This window comes from Tinamus guttatus, unplaced genomic scaffold (assembly GCF_059628265.1).
Source record: "Tinamus guttatus ecotype Peru unplaced genomic scaffold, ASM5962826v1 Tinamus_guttatus_pri_ptg000525l, whole genome shotgun sequence".
Classification (NCBI taxonomy): domain Eukaryota; kingdom Metazoa; phylum Chordata; class Aves; order Tinamiformes; family Tinamidae; genus Tinamus; species Tinamus guttatus.
Genome location: NW_028289059.1, coordinates 512,960 through 530,911, shown reverse-complemented (window position 1 = coordinate 530,911; position 17,952 = coordinate 512,960). Strand labels below are relative to the sequence as shown.

At 39.9% G+C, this 17,952-nt stretch overlaps 1 protein-coding gene across 1 annotated transcript in view; it reads right to left on the bottom strand.

The window, feature by feature from the left end:
- Positions 1-17,952, bottom strand: part of LAMA2 (laminin subunit alpha 2) — a 336,063-nt gene that overhangs the window by 111,677 nt on the left and 206,434 nt on the right. Inside the window, exons 19-23 of the mRNA XM_088533890.1 lie at positions 11,827-12,038; positions 7,214-7,320; positions 5,935-6,201; positions 3,800-3,980; positions 699-835 (exon numbers count right to left, since the gene is read on the bottom strand). Of these exons, the coding sequence (XP_088390016.1) occupies positions 699-835; positions 3,800-3,980; positions 5,935-6,201; positions 7,214-7,320; positions 11,827-12,038 (904 nt within the window). The remainder of the gene's footprint in view (positions 1-698; positions 836-3,799; positions 3,981-5,934; positions 6,202-7,213; positions 7,321-11,826; positions 12,039-17,952) is intronic.

The following is a 17,952-nucleotide window of genomic DNA, read 5'->3' as shown; positions in this document are numbered from 1 at the left end:
AACTTGGCACAATATTCACTGTTTCTAATTCTCTGCTTTAACTGAATAGCGCTCACCTTAGCTCAGGGCTGACTTTATTGACAATTTTCATGGCCTCTTTGACATACTACCATTTTTTTTCCTATCTCTTCTCCTTTTCCTGCTTCCCTTCCCATTCTTCATTAACTGTATGTCAAACACTGGAATAAGAGGACTTTAAACGGTAATGAGGTTTATTCCCCCTTTAAATAAGGGCATAGGAAGAAAGTGCATTTAAGTTAAGATTGTAGTTTCTTTTCTTTCTTCACTGTCTTTTAAACACAAGTCAAAACCCTTCAGAAATAAAATTCCAGTACAAATTCCCACAGGTACCATAACCAGGGCCGAACTAAATTTGTTCTGCAAAAGCACTGCCAACTACGTGTAACGGAATATCCCAACATTACATAATATTGTGGTAATCAACTCAATCATATTAAACAAAGCCATAACAACCATAATTAAAAGGAACAGACTCAAGCAGGACTCTGAACCTACTATCTGGTGTTACAAACAGACTGCATACCTGAGACTCCAACATTTAAACCATAGCCTGATACCAAAGTTCACAACACACAGACCCAAATTTTAGGTTTAAAAGTGCATTCCTGCTACAAACTACTGCACATACCCCACAGGAATGAGGTGACACAACACTGAGAAAATAGAGATCCACTCACCTTGCAACCACTGACGATGTCATGGCCCCAGTAATTGGGTGCACATTTGTCACACATCTCCCCAACAGTATTGGGAGGGCAGATACAGTGGCCGCTGACTGGATCGCAATTATTTCCGAAACGGGAACATTCACAGGCTTGATGGGAGAAAAAGAAACAGAACAGACTAAAAATTACCCCTTTATGTGACAAGAAAACACTGTAGGATCAGAGGCCTTACTACTCTATGAATTCCCAGTTATCAGAGGGCATAGTGGGGCAGCAAAAGTAAGACAAACCCAGGGGAACCCAAAGCAGGAGCAACACCAGGTTAACCGATTTGAAAGAAACTACGATGACAGCAGAACGGGCAAAGGAAAGGCAGCAATGGTAGAGAGTCAAAGGCTTTTGAGATGGGGCTCTCACAGGACATAACTGCCTGAGCACAGATATTTAGTTTCTGGGTCCATGGTGGCGCAGGTAAGAAGCAACTTGAGTGCCCCTGACCCCTCTATGCATGAACCCTGCAGCATCTATAGCCTGTCCCATCACTCTGAGCTGACTTTCTGAAATTTTTGCTGCCGTAAGCACAGACTTTTCCCTAAGGGAAAGGAAGGGGAAAGTAATAAAAAGGTATTTCATTCTCTTCTAATTGTATTCTTTTTTTTTCCAGCATATGTGCTTCTGCCTCCTATTCTCCCTACCACCACCTCCAGCAAAGCACTTCTGTTTTCACTGTCCTAATCTTTGGGGGTTTTAGAAATACTCTTTAGTTTGAACCACTTTTTCCCCCACAGTTGACTTAAGGAAGACAGATCAAAGATTCTTTTTCTAACCACAGTGACCATACTACAGCTCAAAAAGGGCTCGTATGCAGGAAACTGGAATTCTTTATAACCTTATTCCATTAAAACTACTTTCTATTGCACAAGAAAAGAAAACAGGCACCTTTTTGATAAATGCTAGATAAGAGAGATCCAATATTTTATTCTATACTTAACTATCACTATGGTATTTATTTTTGTGTACCTTTTCCTAAAATGATTTGATATATTTTTATTAAATTTTTGATTTTCTCTGTGTTTCATAGTTTATTTTTCTTTTGAAGGAATACAAAAAAGCTTAGCAAAAATAAATGGGGAAAAAAGAGCATTTAAAAAAATGGTCTCCATCTGTTGTCTTTACTTTAAAACTTCTAGCAATCTGTATTTTCTAAACGTATTAAACTGTTGAAGTTATGCAAATTATTTGATGACCATAGGCAGAAATATTTCTGCTTCAAAGATAGTTTGGATTTACACAACTTTCCAATTTCAGCCAGGAAATGTTCCTTAAACTCCGTCTTTTCATGTTTGCCAAGAGAGCAGCTAAAATTTTAATGCAAAATCTTGTTAATTGCCCTCTCATTTCCCTTTCCCAACTATATGAAATGAACAACGTTTTGTAATACTGCACAATGGTGATGCATTTTTCAGCTAGGAAACAGCTAAGCAGGAATATCATGTACAGTATTCTCTGCATGTGCTAAGAGCTGTATGGCTGCAGATATCATTTGCTTTTTATTTCAAGCTCTCTCAGCAGAGACCCCAAGAACCATCCTCTCCCTTTCCTAAGGTGCCAATGTGTTTTGAACTTTACAACATGGCAAACATTTTCTTAGCCTCTGCTTCCCATGGGAGATCACTCCACAGACTAGTGTTCTCAGATCCAGCCTGGCTCAAAGTTTAACAACAGTATAGGTAAAATTGAATTTTGCTACACAAGAATGGATGCTTCTTCCATTAAAACAAAACAAAACAAAACAGAATTCCCTTCAGGAGGAACAAGATAGCCAGGATGGTGATTTTTGCTCCTGGAAAGAATATTCACTGCAGCTTCTGAAGAGTAACTGCAGCAATAAGCCTGGTGCTGCAGCAGTTTGCTGTCAGCACAGAATGCTTTGGGGCCATGGCCTCGCAGCCGTTCCAGCAGCACCAGGCAGTTATCCATGTCTCCTGAAATCAGACCCAAATGAGTCTTTGAGACTTGGAAGGGAAAAAAAAAGTTCTGTTAACAAAGATGGATATTCCTCTGCGAATCTGTGGAGACATCTATGGATTGGGCCCCCCTCCCCCCCACTTCTTTTTTTTTTTTTTATCTTGCAATCTACACTGCTTTAAAGGACAGAAAACATTCATTTTGGTGTTTCACCTAATGTTAAAGAGAATCAATACAAATGTTGCAACTTGCGAAGGAACGAACTCCAGCATATTGAATCAAAGACCAAAGCCCCGAGCACCGTGCTCTTCCAGATGTACCACCCTATTTGTCTAAAGGAATACGAAGCACTGTTATCAGACAGACCAATAACCTAAAGGTTTATACTGAGCCTATCCAACCATGTTCTTGGTCACATAGCAGCCAGACAACTGCTTTTACTCCCTGTTGGCTGGTAGAACACCTGCACTGCCATCCTTGAAGCTGCCTGTCTAGTAACGAAACCTGCCATACTACTGTTCTCAAAATGGGCCTCCATCGTGAAGGACTGTCTGGAAAAAAAAAATGTTGCTGATTGCATTTCAGCATCTGGAAGAAGATACTTATCAATTTTACAAGGGATATGAAGGTTTTTATCTAAGTACCTTTTTGTACACAAATTATATACTCTTGAGCAAGCTCCTAAATACTACTGTGTAGATGTTTAATGAAAAAGGATGATCCACGTAAGGACAGTGGAGAGGTTTGGGATAAGACTAGAAACAAAGGGGTTTTTTTTTTCATTTGCATCCTCTCAAGCTGATGTGATTTGGCAGGCACCCTAATCAGCCTTCTACGATACTCTGATGTAGCTAAATTATACGAACTTCAGCAGAAAATACGTGGAGAAAAGGACACTCCTGTTCCTTCTAACCATAGCTATCCATGCTAGATTAGCTATAAATTGGTGTTAAAATAGCAAGAACAGCTCAAGTGTTCTGTGCTTGTAAAACGCCCTTTTTGCCAACTGACTGATTAGCAGGACTGCCCATGAATATGCTACCCTGTCACACAGGTTTGCAGGGCAAGGCATAAACAGGCAAATTAAAACCTTGGCAGTAGAACAACAATAAACACCACTGTTTGGCCAGCAAGCATTTACATACGACTACAGCCTCCTTCTTCAAAGTTGTAAAATCCATGGGCACAGCGATCACACTTCTTTCCTGTCACTCCAGGCTGGCAATAACACTGTCCGTCTCCATCACAGTCGAAGGACTTGGAACCAAAAGAATTGCAATTGCAGGGAACACATCCCCTTGAAGACTGCAAGCCAAACGTTTCAGGCTGCCACAGAGAGAGGAAGACCAATCAGTACATCGGATGATTACCAGGAGAAAAGAGGAAAAGCTGGAAGAGTAGGGAGAGCAAGATGGTTCTTTCCTTATCTGTATGGGGATATTGCTCTTAGTAGTTTGAACTATAGGAGGCAAAACTGAGGTGAAGGCACTTAATATCACACACAGCTGAACAGAGATAAAGATTTCAGGATACTACCTATTGCTACAATGAATTTACTATAGGCAACCTGTGATCCAGGCATATGCTTTTGGATTTTTACCTGATACAAATCAATGCAGACTTGTTACTGTCAGGGGAGCTGCACTGTCTTAGATTTTACCAGGATTATTCCAAAGCGGAACCTTTAACCTCTCATGTAGATGAAATCCCAGAGATTTCAGCAGGTTTGCATGTAAGAGTCCTGAAATCTCATTTTTGAGATAAATATTGAGGTTCCATATTCCCACGGAGATAGAAATCAGAATACAGGATAAAACCCATGGTCAGAATTTGGCCTTCATAATCATATGAAACTGGGCAAATGCTTAATTATACGTATAGTGAGATATTAGTCAGATTTTCATTTCTAAACTCTGTAATGAAATGTTTTACCAGTTACATACTTCAGCATGATAAAATATATAGGGAAAGAAATACTTGAATTCATGTAATCAAATCCATTGTTCAATTATAAATATAGATCATCCCTAAAGACTTCTTGTCTACAAGAAAGAAAAAAAAATCCAAATAGACATTGAGGTTAATACGGTGAAGTAACCAACACACAGCATGCTGCTCAGCCCTTAATAAAGGGTTTGATAGAATCAAAGAAATTCTGTTTGTAAGGGTGAAAAACAGTCTGATATACTGGCACTGCACACGGTGTGAAGGGAGAATGGATCACTCGCATGCTGGGTTGGATTCTGTGATGAGCTCTGCACAGTGAAAGGCATTCAGATCAGTCATGCAAACCCCTGAGATGAACCCCCAGGAGGAGTCCTCAGTGAAGTCTATTTATGTACAGGAACTACAGGAATCATTTCTATTGAAGATATGGACATCCTGGATGACAACAAGGAAATACAATGAATTTTCTCAGTATGGATGTTTCTTACATCCCTGTAATATGGTTGTGTAATATATTCTTGCATCCCCTATGTGGTTGTGTGATCTATGTTAATTAGGTGAAAGCTCACACCGTTAAAAGGAACCAGGAAGGCACTGGTCCTGAAAGGGGATTTTTGGAAGACAAAACACTGCCAGGCATTTTTCAAACAAGGCAAGATTAGGTGTGGAGGTTTCATTTTGCTTTGTTTTGCTTTATTTTTATGGGAGGAGGACCACAGTCCTTAAATATTGTTCAGTAAGAGCAGATGAGTCATAATTATCTCCTTTAGGAAATAAGCTGCTTAATTGGTATATGAAAAAAACAATGAATACCTCTGTCATGTGAGGAATTAATTACATTCAAATAATGGGAACTTGGTTAAAAATTAAAAAGTGGATCCAACAACTGGCCACATTCACTAAAGAGAACTTTTAAGACCTGTCGTCTTTGATATTTCACGACTAAATCTTAGCACTCGGCCTCTGCACCTGGTCCCCCTCACACACTCCTTAACCTTTTGGTTCCTTGAATGAGCAGAGTATGTAGGAAGCCTGCTGAAAGCCATGGAAATTCCCAGCGACTTCACTAATCTAATCTTCACTAATCTTCACTCATCTAGCGCTGCTGATTGTGCTGCTTTGGATTTATCCCGGTTATTGGACTGCTGGCCTATGTTATCTGTACTCTGCCAAAGCCAAAAAATGTCCAGGCATCCTAAAAGGCTGCCTGCCTTTTGAACCTGTGTGTTCATATACTGTAGTACATTTAAAAAAAGAAAAAAAAATGGCAGGAGCTGCAAACGCCAACACACATGAGATTCCAGCCCATGCAACACACGTTTTTGCTCATTACCGGAGTGGCAGGCCGGTAAGCACCCCGCGGGCACCCACTGGCACTGCTGCTGGAGCCCCATCTCCGCGGGGGCACCCGGAGCTGCTGACTGCTCTGCACAGTTCCTTTCAGTTTGGGCACCTGCCTGCGGATTTCACAGCGCTTGCCCGTGAATCCGGACTTGCAGATGCATCTTCCTGACATATCACAGTGCAGTGACACGGATCCTAAGGCACTGCAGCCACAGGCTACACAGAAGAGCTTTGCTGGGGCCCAGAAGTAGCTGGGCTTTAAAAATGAAAGGTAGACTCAGTTAGAAGGTAAAGATAAGGGCAGTACATCAAATAAAAGACAGGAATAAAGGACAGTGGTAAATAAAGAATAATGCTGTAGTGTGCCAATGCTGTAGTAAAAAGCTTGTCATATTTTCTGCATACATTATACAGACCAGGGCAAATTCCATTGATACCAATGGTGTTCCTTTGAAAAGAATCATTGGATACTGTTGAAAATAGACTGTTCTTCCCTAGCAAATCCCTCCAGAAAGTATGTGGCTTTAAAGGTGAAAATAATCCTAGTGATTTCTATAAAATCACTCATGTGCTTTAAATTGCACAGGCACTGAGGGATTTTGAGGACACAGGCCCAAGAGTCCTCACTCGGAAACAGAAACTTGCAGCCTTCTATATCATACACTTAGCAGCGCAAGAAAGCTCTCAGAAAGGTCATGAAACACATCATTTTTTTTCAGATTATATGAGAGCAAAACATCAAGTTAAAAAACACACACACACACACACACAAATAGACAATACGAAAAGATGCAAAAGAAAATCCAAAACAGCAAAGTATATCTTTCCTAGTGGAAATAAATCAGCATTCTACTTTTGCAAAAATTGGATACTACAGGCTATTCTGCAGCTCTCTTCACACAGAGATTTTCCTTCAGAACTGTAATTGTATTAACCATTTATTTGGATGAAATATTCAAAACATAAAGTGCATATACTATACAAAAAAAGAAGTACTTATACATACAGCGAGGCTTAAAATATATTTCCATTGCACATGAAAGGAGTTTTCCTTTTGTTCTGTTTTGTTCTAGAGAAACCTCTGAAAAATGTTTTTAAAACACAGCCACTTCACCTTTCTCCCTGTACATAAGAACAATTCATATCTGTTCCACGTGAAAAATGACAACAGCCACCACAATAACAAAAAACTGTCCAAACCCAGACTGCATTTAGTTATGTCAAGCGGGGAAGAAAATGGAAACAAAACACCATTTCTTATCGCCCACCTTGCACGTGTCGCAGCGGCGCCCCATCACGTTGGCTCTGCACTCGCACTGTCCTGTGTGAGGGTCACAGGTCTCTGAGAAGGAGCCGTTGACGTGGCAGTGACAGGCTGCGGAGGAGCAAGCGGCAGTGGTTAGCACGCTTCCTGGAGATACAGCTCCAAGCAAAGCACGCACGCTACCGAGGCCGGCTTTAATAGCCAAACATTTTACCACCATTAAAAATGCAGAGGGCAGGCCTGAGTAAAGCAGCAAGGCAGATCATAAATCCTCCTAGAGGATTTATGTCTACCTGCCTACAGGATGGCACTGCCAAAAGAAGGATACATAGCTTTATATGGCATTTAGCTACAGCAATTCTCTCGTAGGGTGATACTATGGTGTGACTGCTGCACATGTGGGTCCTACTGCCATGCAGTTCAGTCTGTGTTACTGCAAATCATGGCAGGCTGAGGGTCTTTGGCAAGCTTGTCTTGGTACCCTTGCTACAAGGGCAGTAGCTTCTTCAGCCCTGTGGCTCCGATAGCTCCTTCCTACGGGCCGTGTCCTGGAGTGCAGCCCCAAGAAACACCCATACCCCTCCAGCAGCATCATCATGCACAGAGGAAGCGTTACCTAGTTGACCTGTCTAAATCATCACACTACTCTCCCGAGGATTAAAATAAAATAAAAAATAATAATAATAAAAAAAAATAGAGCTGCTGCATTTTGAGGACAATAACTATGCTTTTGACTTCTAAATTCTCATATTTTTGAAGAGGAGAAGCTTCTAGGCTCTTTGGCCACAGTTATTTTGGCACACAGAGATTAGAAAAATTCCTTTAGCACTCACAGTACTGGAGAGAGGGATGTGAATAAGCGTTACAGGGACTGTGACCATATAGCCCCCAGTTCTAGCAAGAGCTGATCCTTGCAAGACCCATTTTTTCCAAAGGAATCCACATATTTGTATTTATCATTATCATATTCAACTCTATGTTATACTCATCATATATATGAACAGATATATTTACCAGCTCAAAATTATATTAAACACATTTAATAAATCAGTGATATATTCACTTCTCTATCATATTCATCTCTATATTTATCATTATTATATTCATTAATTTGTCCTGTAAACCAGGGTGCCAATCCATGTTTTCCCTTCTTGCAGTGCCCTGACTACATGTGTCTGGTCTTTTTCTCCAACTGACATCTTCATTTTAGGAAACACTTAATAGTCCCAACAGCAAACACATGGCAATTACATCTTTGCATATCACAAGGTAAGATTACAGTGATATCCTGTCTACATATAGGCTGTTACAGGAAAATCTTCCTCATAACCTTATCAAAAGCAACTTTATGATGTGGCAGTCTGTCTGTAGCTTTATTTCTCAAATGTTTGCAAAGATATGTCACATATTGACATAACGGTAAAAATACGTGGGCTCTAATGTCGATCTGGTAGCCCTAGCTCACAACGCTTCTTTGTGTCTTCAGAGATTTTGATCTCTTTATGTTTTATGAAATGTTTAAAAGTTGCAAACACTTTAAAACACTTCTGTTGTAATTAACATCACTTTTCACTCTAATTTTCAACACTCTAACATAATTTACCTTCTTCATCCTGTATATAGCTCTCTTTATCCACTATCATAATATGTATGTTCCAAAATTACTGACACCTCAAACTATACAGTGATGAGAATTGCATAAATATTTTGAGTAACTTTCCAATTATAATGGTCAGCAGTGAAAGATGATGTGTATGCCTGAATACACAAAACCACAGTCCTCAAGGCAAATCAGCAGTTAGTATTTTACCAGCATTTATATACATACTCAAAAAATAGGCCTAAAATCTTGTTCAAACCTTTTTTCTTATCATGCACATGACACCACAAAATTCAAGAAAGAATTCACATTTTTTATAAATAGTTGAGTTTATCCTATTTATTTTATATATTACCCAAAATGGCATACAATATATTCTAGGGTTAGCCAAAGACGACTTTCTGAGTGCAATACAGTGATAAGGCAGCAGTTGGAAATAAGGACTTTGTGTGTTTTTCTTGTCTGTGGCAGTATGTACATACAGAAGAAGCACGCAGTCAGGACTGTTCATCTACTAAATGGTTGCTCAATGTGATAAATTGTATTTATCTCACCTAAAGTCTTCCCTTTCATTCACTTCTACTGGGAAAAGTAGCTGTTGCTCAGACTTTAAATGGTTGCCATAATATAATACAGCCTGTCAGAAAAATTGTTTTACTTTCTCCCAAAATGACACTGGTCAAGACCCTTCTCATTCCCTCTCAACATTGATTTTAAATATTTATGAGTGCATATTTCTAATGAATGTTTATAATCAACCTACACATCTATTCCCCTCCAAAATTCGTACTCATGCACAGGCACACAGGCATGCTGAGGACTCGCTTTAATTCATCTCATGTCATCTAGCTGTGCTATGATTAGCATAACCTGTAGCTATTTGCTGCAGCACACTGCTCTGTTTCATACTCGATCACCAAACAGCAACTTGCAAGAATCTAATCAAATAAACCTAGGACATTTGCTCAGTGCTCTTAGATTATTATTATTATTATTGTTATTTACAGATACAGCAAGAAATTCAGAGATGCTATCATCTATCAGATGCTATCAAAAGTTATGCTGTCATTTGAAATGGTTAATGCACGTGACCTCAGCACTGCAATTTAGAAAGAGCAGGAAACATTTCAAACAATAATTTCAGAGAAAAATTTATGCTTTGCAACACTCTTGGATTTGGCTTTTTAATAAGGAACAAAATTGAAAGTAACAAAGTAAAGGCATAGTCCCTCTGATATTGTAGCTGCAGGGCAAATTTCATGGAAGTCTGTGAAGGAAATAAAAAAATCATATGCAAAAAGAAAATCCACATGAAAGGAGAGAAGATGAATGCAAGGTAACTGCAAGCACAAGGATATGAATATATTACAGGGCTCTCCTTGTCAGTATACTAATGACAAAAGCAAAGCCTGTAATTTTACATTAAATATGTATTTATTTCTAATACTTTTTATTTTTAGTTGTATATTTTCTGAGCTCTCCTCATATTACAACTCTTCCATGCAGCTGCCTCTACTGTGGAAGCATTCAAAGAGACATGTCGACGCCTGATGAAGGGTGACAAGGTACCAGAAGCTAAGATTTTTGAAATGCCCTGCTTTTTAAAACCACATTACACACTTAACACTCTAAAGTATACAATATGACTAACCATGAATGGTTGAGTGCAAAAACTGCATGGAATTGTCCAACTTTTATCCTGCATTGTATAAAACAGTACAGAAACCATATAAACAGGGATATGTTTCCATGGCTGTATGTCGTCTTAATCTATATCAGTGTTTCCTAGTCTTAGCGGACAAACTTGGTTATGCCTTATGTCTTTCTGGCTCTGGCAGAATCTTCAGTGATCCAGTAGAACACAGTATTCTTATTGTGAAACCTCAACCTGCTAAAGGATCAAATCCTGGGAATGGACACAGTGATTCAGACCTACGTGCTTGCAACACACACTGCAAAAGCATTCCCTGTGTTCCTACATACAACTAAAAGACTCAACTCCTTACTTTTTATCCTCATATAACACTTTTGTATCCAAAGAATTGTTCTGAGTTTATTACAAGGAAATAAGACTATTAAAGCTTACTGGCAGCGAAATAATGCACACTACTCTTTCAGAAGAGTCAATAAGCTGTTGTACCCCCTCCTCACAATGGAGTGGGATGATACACAAACATTTTTAATTTAAAACCCACTGGATGCGGCTAACAGCTGAATTATGATTTATGCTGGTGAGAACTCAGAGACAGCTACTACCTCCTACAGAAGCAAGAAATGTACTGCTCCTTACTAGCATAGTACATTGGGAGCAGCCTTCCACGTGCTCCCAATGATTTCATGAATCATTGCGGGGAAGGCTGGAGCTGGGGTTCCTACTTAAGCCACATGTCACCAACCAGCAGAGCAGTGACAGCTCGCTGCAATGCCAGGCTTCTTCCTCCACTGCACCCTAGGAAACTCAGCAGGAGCTGGTGGGCTCTGCTTCACTGCATCTTTCTCCAGCAGAGGCAGGAGTTCCCAACTAAGCTCCTGTGTTGGGGAGAAAGTCCCAAACACTGCTAAGTTTGGACACTACAGTCACTGAAATATCACTCCCTCCTCCTTTTGGTGCCAGTTCTACTAGTAAATGGATAATTTTTCTATGGCATATAGCATTTTAATATGTCATTTGTATTTATTTGTATTTATTTTTGTGTATCTGACATTTAGTATAACCTTTTGCATCCATTCAGTGTTCTGCTTTCCAGGTTTTCTGCATGTCTGCTTCATTACTGCTTCAGCTACAACAGGAAGTGTTTTTTTTTTTTTTTTTTTTTTTTAAAAAAAGGCTCTTCTTTCTATTTTCTCTGAAATCTCCCTTCCCAGATATAGATGCAAGTAGAACACTATTATTATTCAAGGTGTAAGTATACCATATCACCCTCCTGCTCACACATACAGAGGCACATTCTTCCTCTCAGGAACATTGATATAGAATAGATCAATTCTGTCAGGAGTAGTAAAAGTTCATGACTTACGTTGACAGTTTCTTGCATCAAGAGCATCTCCAAAATATCCATCAGCACACCTCTCACAATATTGGCCTGTTGTACCTGGCTTACATATCAGGCAAGCTCCAGACAAGCTGTCACAGCTGCCAGGAACGGAGAAGTCAAGGTTGTCATTACACTGGCATGGCTGGCATGATCCCCCTGGTATTAAAGGTTGTCCAAAATAGCCTTCTGCACACCTAAAGTAAAACACACCATCATTTAGGATCCTTAAATAATCCTCTTATGAAAAATATTTACTTTTGTTGTCTCACTAATAACTAAAAATGATTTGATCTTCTTTCAAGCGTTTCTTGGCTTTTTTTTCCTCTGCCTCTGTCTCCTTTTTAACAACACTGTAGATACAGCACCAGCTGAAATCCTGCCAGTTCTGCTAGTAATTAGATTTCAGTGGGAGAAAAATCTTGTCACTGGCACTGAAGACGAGACAAAGCATAATAAGAAATCTGTCTGTTGGCACCCTAGAGGAATTCATGTCCATGTTAGATAGGCTTTGTATTTCAGCACATCACGTGTAGATGTTCTTCTGTACTCATTTACAGGAAGTTTGATGATTTTCTCCCTCCACCTTAAAGATTTGTTTGGTTTAGAAAAATAGGTTCAGAAAATAATATAGATAAAATTTGTTTGTTTTCCTAATAAGATCTTCCCTAGACCTACATTGCTCTGATCTGCTGCATGGTCAGAATTGTTTAGTAGATACCTTATTTCTCCGTGTATGGAGATAATGAAAGGATTGCTTATTTTCATAGGAACCCTGTTGGTAAATACTATACCTTCATACAGCAAATTTTAACAGAGATGTTTTAAAAAAATCACCTTCTTTTCTCTCTTTTTCACCACCAATTTTCTGTGAGTCCCACAGTAAAACAGGTTAGTGAATCTGGCTTAACATTGGTGTTTATTTTAAAGCAAGTTTCCTCTAGTCTCACAGCCTAATCCCTATTTATATTCTGGTCTGCTTTCTCTTTCCATTACATTTGCTCACACTTCACAGTAAGACCAACTTGTAAAGAGTGAAGAAAAAGAAGAAAAATCTCCCAGTTGCAGCCAATGCTGTTATTCACATAATCGCAGATAAACTCTTAACTAGTATTAAAACACACAAAAAAAAACAGAAAGCACATAAACTGCATAGCAAAAATTAATGTTTACTACTATTTTACTATTACTATTTTAATGTTTACTACTATTTCAGTTCAAATACAGTTCTAATGTGCACAGATATCCTCCCTCCTTTGTAGGAGTGCTGGATGGTATAGATGAGCAAAGATATTAAGCAGCATCCCAATACAGAAACACAGAGTTCCACTATACTTTTAATCATGGTCCTTCAAGGAAAACTTTATGCTTATCAAATTAATCCTTTTCCTTAAACCTAAATTATCTCATGAAGCTTCCAATCAGATCTTAAAATGAAGCCAAAACATTTTAATAGCAAAAATTATACAAATGACGGATGACTGAGACTAGGGGGGAAATTATAACTGGATCCAATCAAGTAGCTTTTTTTTTTTTTGATAGGATATTATACAAACAGAATATATATTTTTTTCATTCACTCAAAATATCCAAAATGCAGACTGAAGGAGACATACATACAAATAGTCCATTGTTTTGGATGTTTGTAAGTACTCAATAAGTGAATAAAATTTGCTCAGTCTAGTCCACTGTGCTTTATTCCTTTTGCATAGCCATCTCACACAATTATTTTCTCATAACAATAATACATCAAAACCTTGTCAGGGATGATTAGAATAATTTGTGTATTTTATTTGCAGATTCATCACCAATTCAGGCACATATTGTACCTGTTTGTGCAAAGAAACAGCTTTCTCTTCCCTGGATGGAGGATATCTCAGGAACCACAGAGTTTTTGATTATTTGTCTCAAACAGATTGCCATTTTTGTGGAAATGACATCTCAGTTACAAAGGCTAGGAAACTTTCTTAACACAGATAACAATAACTCTGTTTTATCACAGCTGAAGAATAGCTAGGTAATACATGGAGGATCTTATATTACCTAAAATGGATGATGTGTGAAGCTTCACACATGTTTTGGTGAGCTCTTATCGTAGGAGTACTTGTCATAAATTTATAACTTTGGCACTACTAATCTATCTGACTTCACTTATTGTGTATTCAGTTTCCTCTTTCACTTTCATTTAGGCATTATTCTGTATTTGATAACATTCGCAGAAACAAAGCAGTTCACAGAAAAAGTACTCCTGGGATTTGAGAGAAACGCACTGCTAATCATATCCTCCTACTAATAACAGCAGACATTGATAATTCCTTGTATTCTCATCAGTTCAGACCTCGCCAATTAAAATTAGTGTAAATCATCACCATCACAAAGCTACATTGTACATATATGCATACATCATTTAGAATCCAGAATCGAAATAATCAAAATAATCCTGAGAGTAGGGGAAAAACAGTTAATGTGCATACATCTACATAGGAATTATTTCATTTCTTCTTCTACTTCTGCTGAAGGGTAGGTGACACTAAAAAAAAACATTTTCACTAATCTCATATTTGATCCCTTTTGGGCATTTCTACTTCAGTTACTCTTCTCAAATTCAAAGTAATACACCTTTGGGAGTTTCATGTTAAAAATAATGCTTTATATGACACGGAAAATTGATTTAATGCACTACAAAAAATACATATCTTATTAAATGATTGTCAAGTACAACAGAACCCCTCCTGAGAGGAGCAAAAATAAATAGAATTGCTGGGAAGAAAGAGATGCAAGATCATTTTCCTATTTTTCTTTCTTTCTGTGTTCATTTGCACCCCCAAATTCAGGTACATCTTATGACAGACATCATTAAATGTTTAATTTCTGTTTTTACCACCTGTTTCAGTACAGCTGATGACAAATACAGGGCTTCTATATAAGTATACACGTGTATGTGTTTTCTGTATATTCACAAATGTACACACACAGGCATTGCATACATATCCTTATATTTACAGGAAAAAAAAACCCTCGGGATGGAGTTAATTTGGGCTGCAAAGTCAAACAGTTGAAAGTTGGGAAATACTACTTTGCAATTGCTTTGAAAATTTTATGCAGCCAGCCTATCTATGTGATTGGGCAAAAGTCCTTTAGAGACTCGGCCTATAAATATGCAAACAAAAATCTTAACCCAGATGAACATCATCAATATTTTTGTTGGGATCAGGAATAAATCTGACATTTCCTACCTTCAGAGTGTTTAGCTTTGTAAACTTTACACAATTCTGCACAATGCTCTTGTTGTATTAAATCTCATGCACATTTGATCCTCTTCCCATCAGCACTGTAATATGACTAGTACTTTTGTCCCTAGTGGAAGAATTATTCTAGGAGGAAAAAAGGTTGCTGGAACCATACTTATGAATCAAGAAGTGCTAAAAGAGTAGACTCTATCCCTTTTTGCTTCTTTTCCCTAAAACTCTTAGTTCTTGCTCTGTATTAAGACTGTGGGGTTGGAAAAATGCATACATAGCATAAGAATGCAAATGCGTTGGGCCCCAACATTGGGCCCAGCTTCCACACTCTTTCTGACTTTCTTGCCCACTGAGATATGGGAATTGGGAGAGTGTCTGCCCTATCCTATACCCCGGGAAATTGGGCAGTCAGAGGAGGAAGAATAAATCTCATTTACTGGGAAAACACCTTGGTTACAAATAACACAGAAAAAGCAGAGTTGCTCAATGCCTTCTTTGCTTCGGTGTTTACCAAGGGCAGCCCTTTAGAGCCCCAGGCCCTAGAGGCAAGAGAAGAAGCTGGTGGAGAGGAAGACTTGCCCTGGGTAGAGGAAGATTGGGTCAGAGAGCACCTAAGGAACCTCGATACCCACAGATCCATGGGCCCTGATGGGATGCACCCCAGAGTGCTGCGGGAGCTGGCAGATGCCATAGCTAAGCCACTCTCCATCATCTTTGAAAGATCCTGGAGAACGGGGGAGGTGCCGGAAGACTGGAAGAAGGCCAATGTCACGCCAGTCTTCAAAAAAGGCAAGAAGGAGGACCCAGGCAACTACAGGTCAGTCAGCCTCACCTCCGTCCCCGGAAAAGTGATGGAACGGCTCATACTGGCTCTTGTCTCCAGGCACATGGAGGACAAGAAGGTGCTCAAGAGTAGTCAGCATGGATTCACCAAGGGAAAATCTTGCCTGACTAACCTGATAGCCTTCTATGATGAAATGACCGGCTGGATAGACGAGGGGAGAGCGGTGGATGTCGTCTATCTCGACTTCACCAAGGCTTTTGACACCGTCCCTCACAACATCCTCCTGGGCAAGCTCCGGAAGTGTGGGATAGATGAGTGCACAGTGAGATGGATTAGGAGCTGGCTGGATGGCAGGGCCCAGAGAGTGGTGATCAGCGGTGCAGAGTCTAGTTGGAGGCCTGTGGCTAGCGGGGTCCCCCAGGGGTCAGTCCTTGGTCCAGTCCTGTTCAATTTATTCATCAATGACCTGGATGAAGGCACAGAGTGCTCCCTCAGCAAGTTTGCTGATGACACGAAACTGGGAGGAGTAGCCGATACCCCAGAGGGCTGTGCTGCCATCCAGAGGGACCTGGACAGACTGGACAACTGGGCGGTGAAAAACCTCATGCAATTCAACAAGGCCAAGTGCAAGGTCCTGCACCTGGGGAGGAATAACCCCAGACACCAGTACAGGCTGGGGACCGAGCTTGTGGAGAGCAGCTCTGTGGAGAAAGACCTGGGTGTCATGGTGGACGACAAGTTGACCATGAGGCAGCAGTGTGCCCTCGTGGCCAAAAAGGCCAATGGGATCCTGGGCTGCATTAAGAAGAGCGTCTCCAGCAGGTCGAGGGAGGTGATCCTGCCCCTCTACTCAGCCCTGGTGAGGCCGCATCTGGAGTACTGTGTCCAGTTCTGGGCTCCACAGTACAAGAGGGATGTGGAGCTGCTGGAGAGAGTCCAGCGCAGGGCTACAAGGATGATCAGGGGCCTGGAACATCTGCCCTATGAGGAGAGGCTGAGGGAGCTGGGCCTGTTCAGCCTGGAGAAGAGAAGGCTGAGAGGGGATCTAATCAGTGTATATAAATACCTCAAGGGAGGGAGTGCAGAGGACGGGGATGGTCTCTTTTCAGTGGTGGCCACTGATAGGACTAGAGGAAATGGCCGGAAACTGAAACATCAAAATTCCATAGGAACTTAAGGAAAAATTTCTTAACAGTGAGGGTGACAGAGCACTGGAACAGGCTGCCCAGAGAGGTTGTGGAGTCTCCTTCTCTGGAGATCTTCAAAACCCGCTTGGATGCAGTCCTGCGCCACATGCTTTAGGTGTCCCTGCGTGTGCAGGGGGGTTGGACTAGATGATCTCTAGAGGTCCCTTCCAACCCTAAGCATTCTATGATTCTATGATTCTATGAAAAGGACTATATGGGAAAGCCTGGCCAGGCAGCTGCAGATATCGGGTAGCTCTCAACAAAATTCATATCCACTATGATTTTGATGGTGTCAGGATCCAGATCCTTCAGAAGATTCAGCAATCTTGGCATCCTTTTTCTGAAAAGTCTAGGTGAGAGAAGTAGCAATATTTTTTCACAACACAGGAGTTTTTTTTTTTTTTTTTTTTTAAATAAAACACTAATGGTATAGCCTGAGAGACTTATCTGTACTTCATATCAAAGGGTTTTTGAAAATCATTAAGATGTTAACACTTCATAAAAAAAAGTCCCAGGAATCCTATCTAATACTGTCCTAAACAAACTTAAGCACAAGATGTGTGACCTTATCTCCCTGCAAGAGGACAATTTTGGAGGTCAAATAAGAAGCTGCCATACAGAACTTTGTCTAAAGTACTTCATGATAATTCAGGACTGTCCAGTTAATGAATCATATGACCCAGATCAGATTTCACATTGCAGATGCTAAAAATGAAAGAGAATTGCATGTAGAAGTCTTGGCAATTATACCCTCACTATTAATAGCAAAAGGCAACATACTTTCTCCTATTCGTTATTATTGACAGCTGTGGGCATTTCCGAGCAACTTGTTACAATTAAAAGCAAGTAGTTCTGCGAGCACTGGAATTAATGGCCTAATTTCCAATGGATATGTACC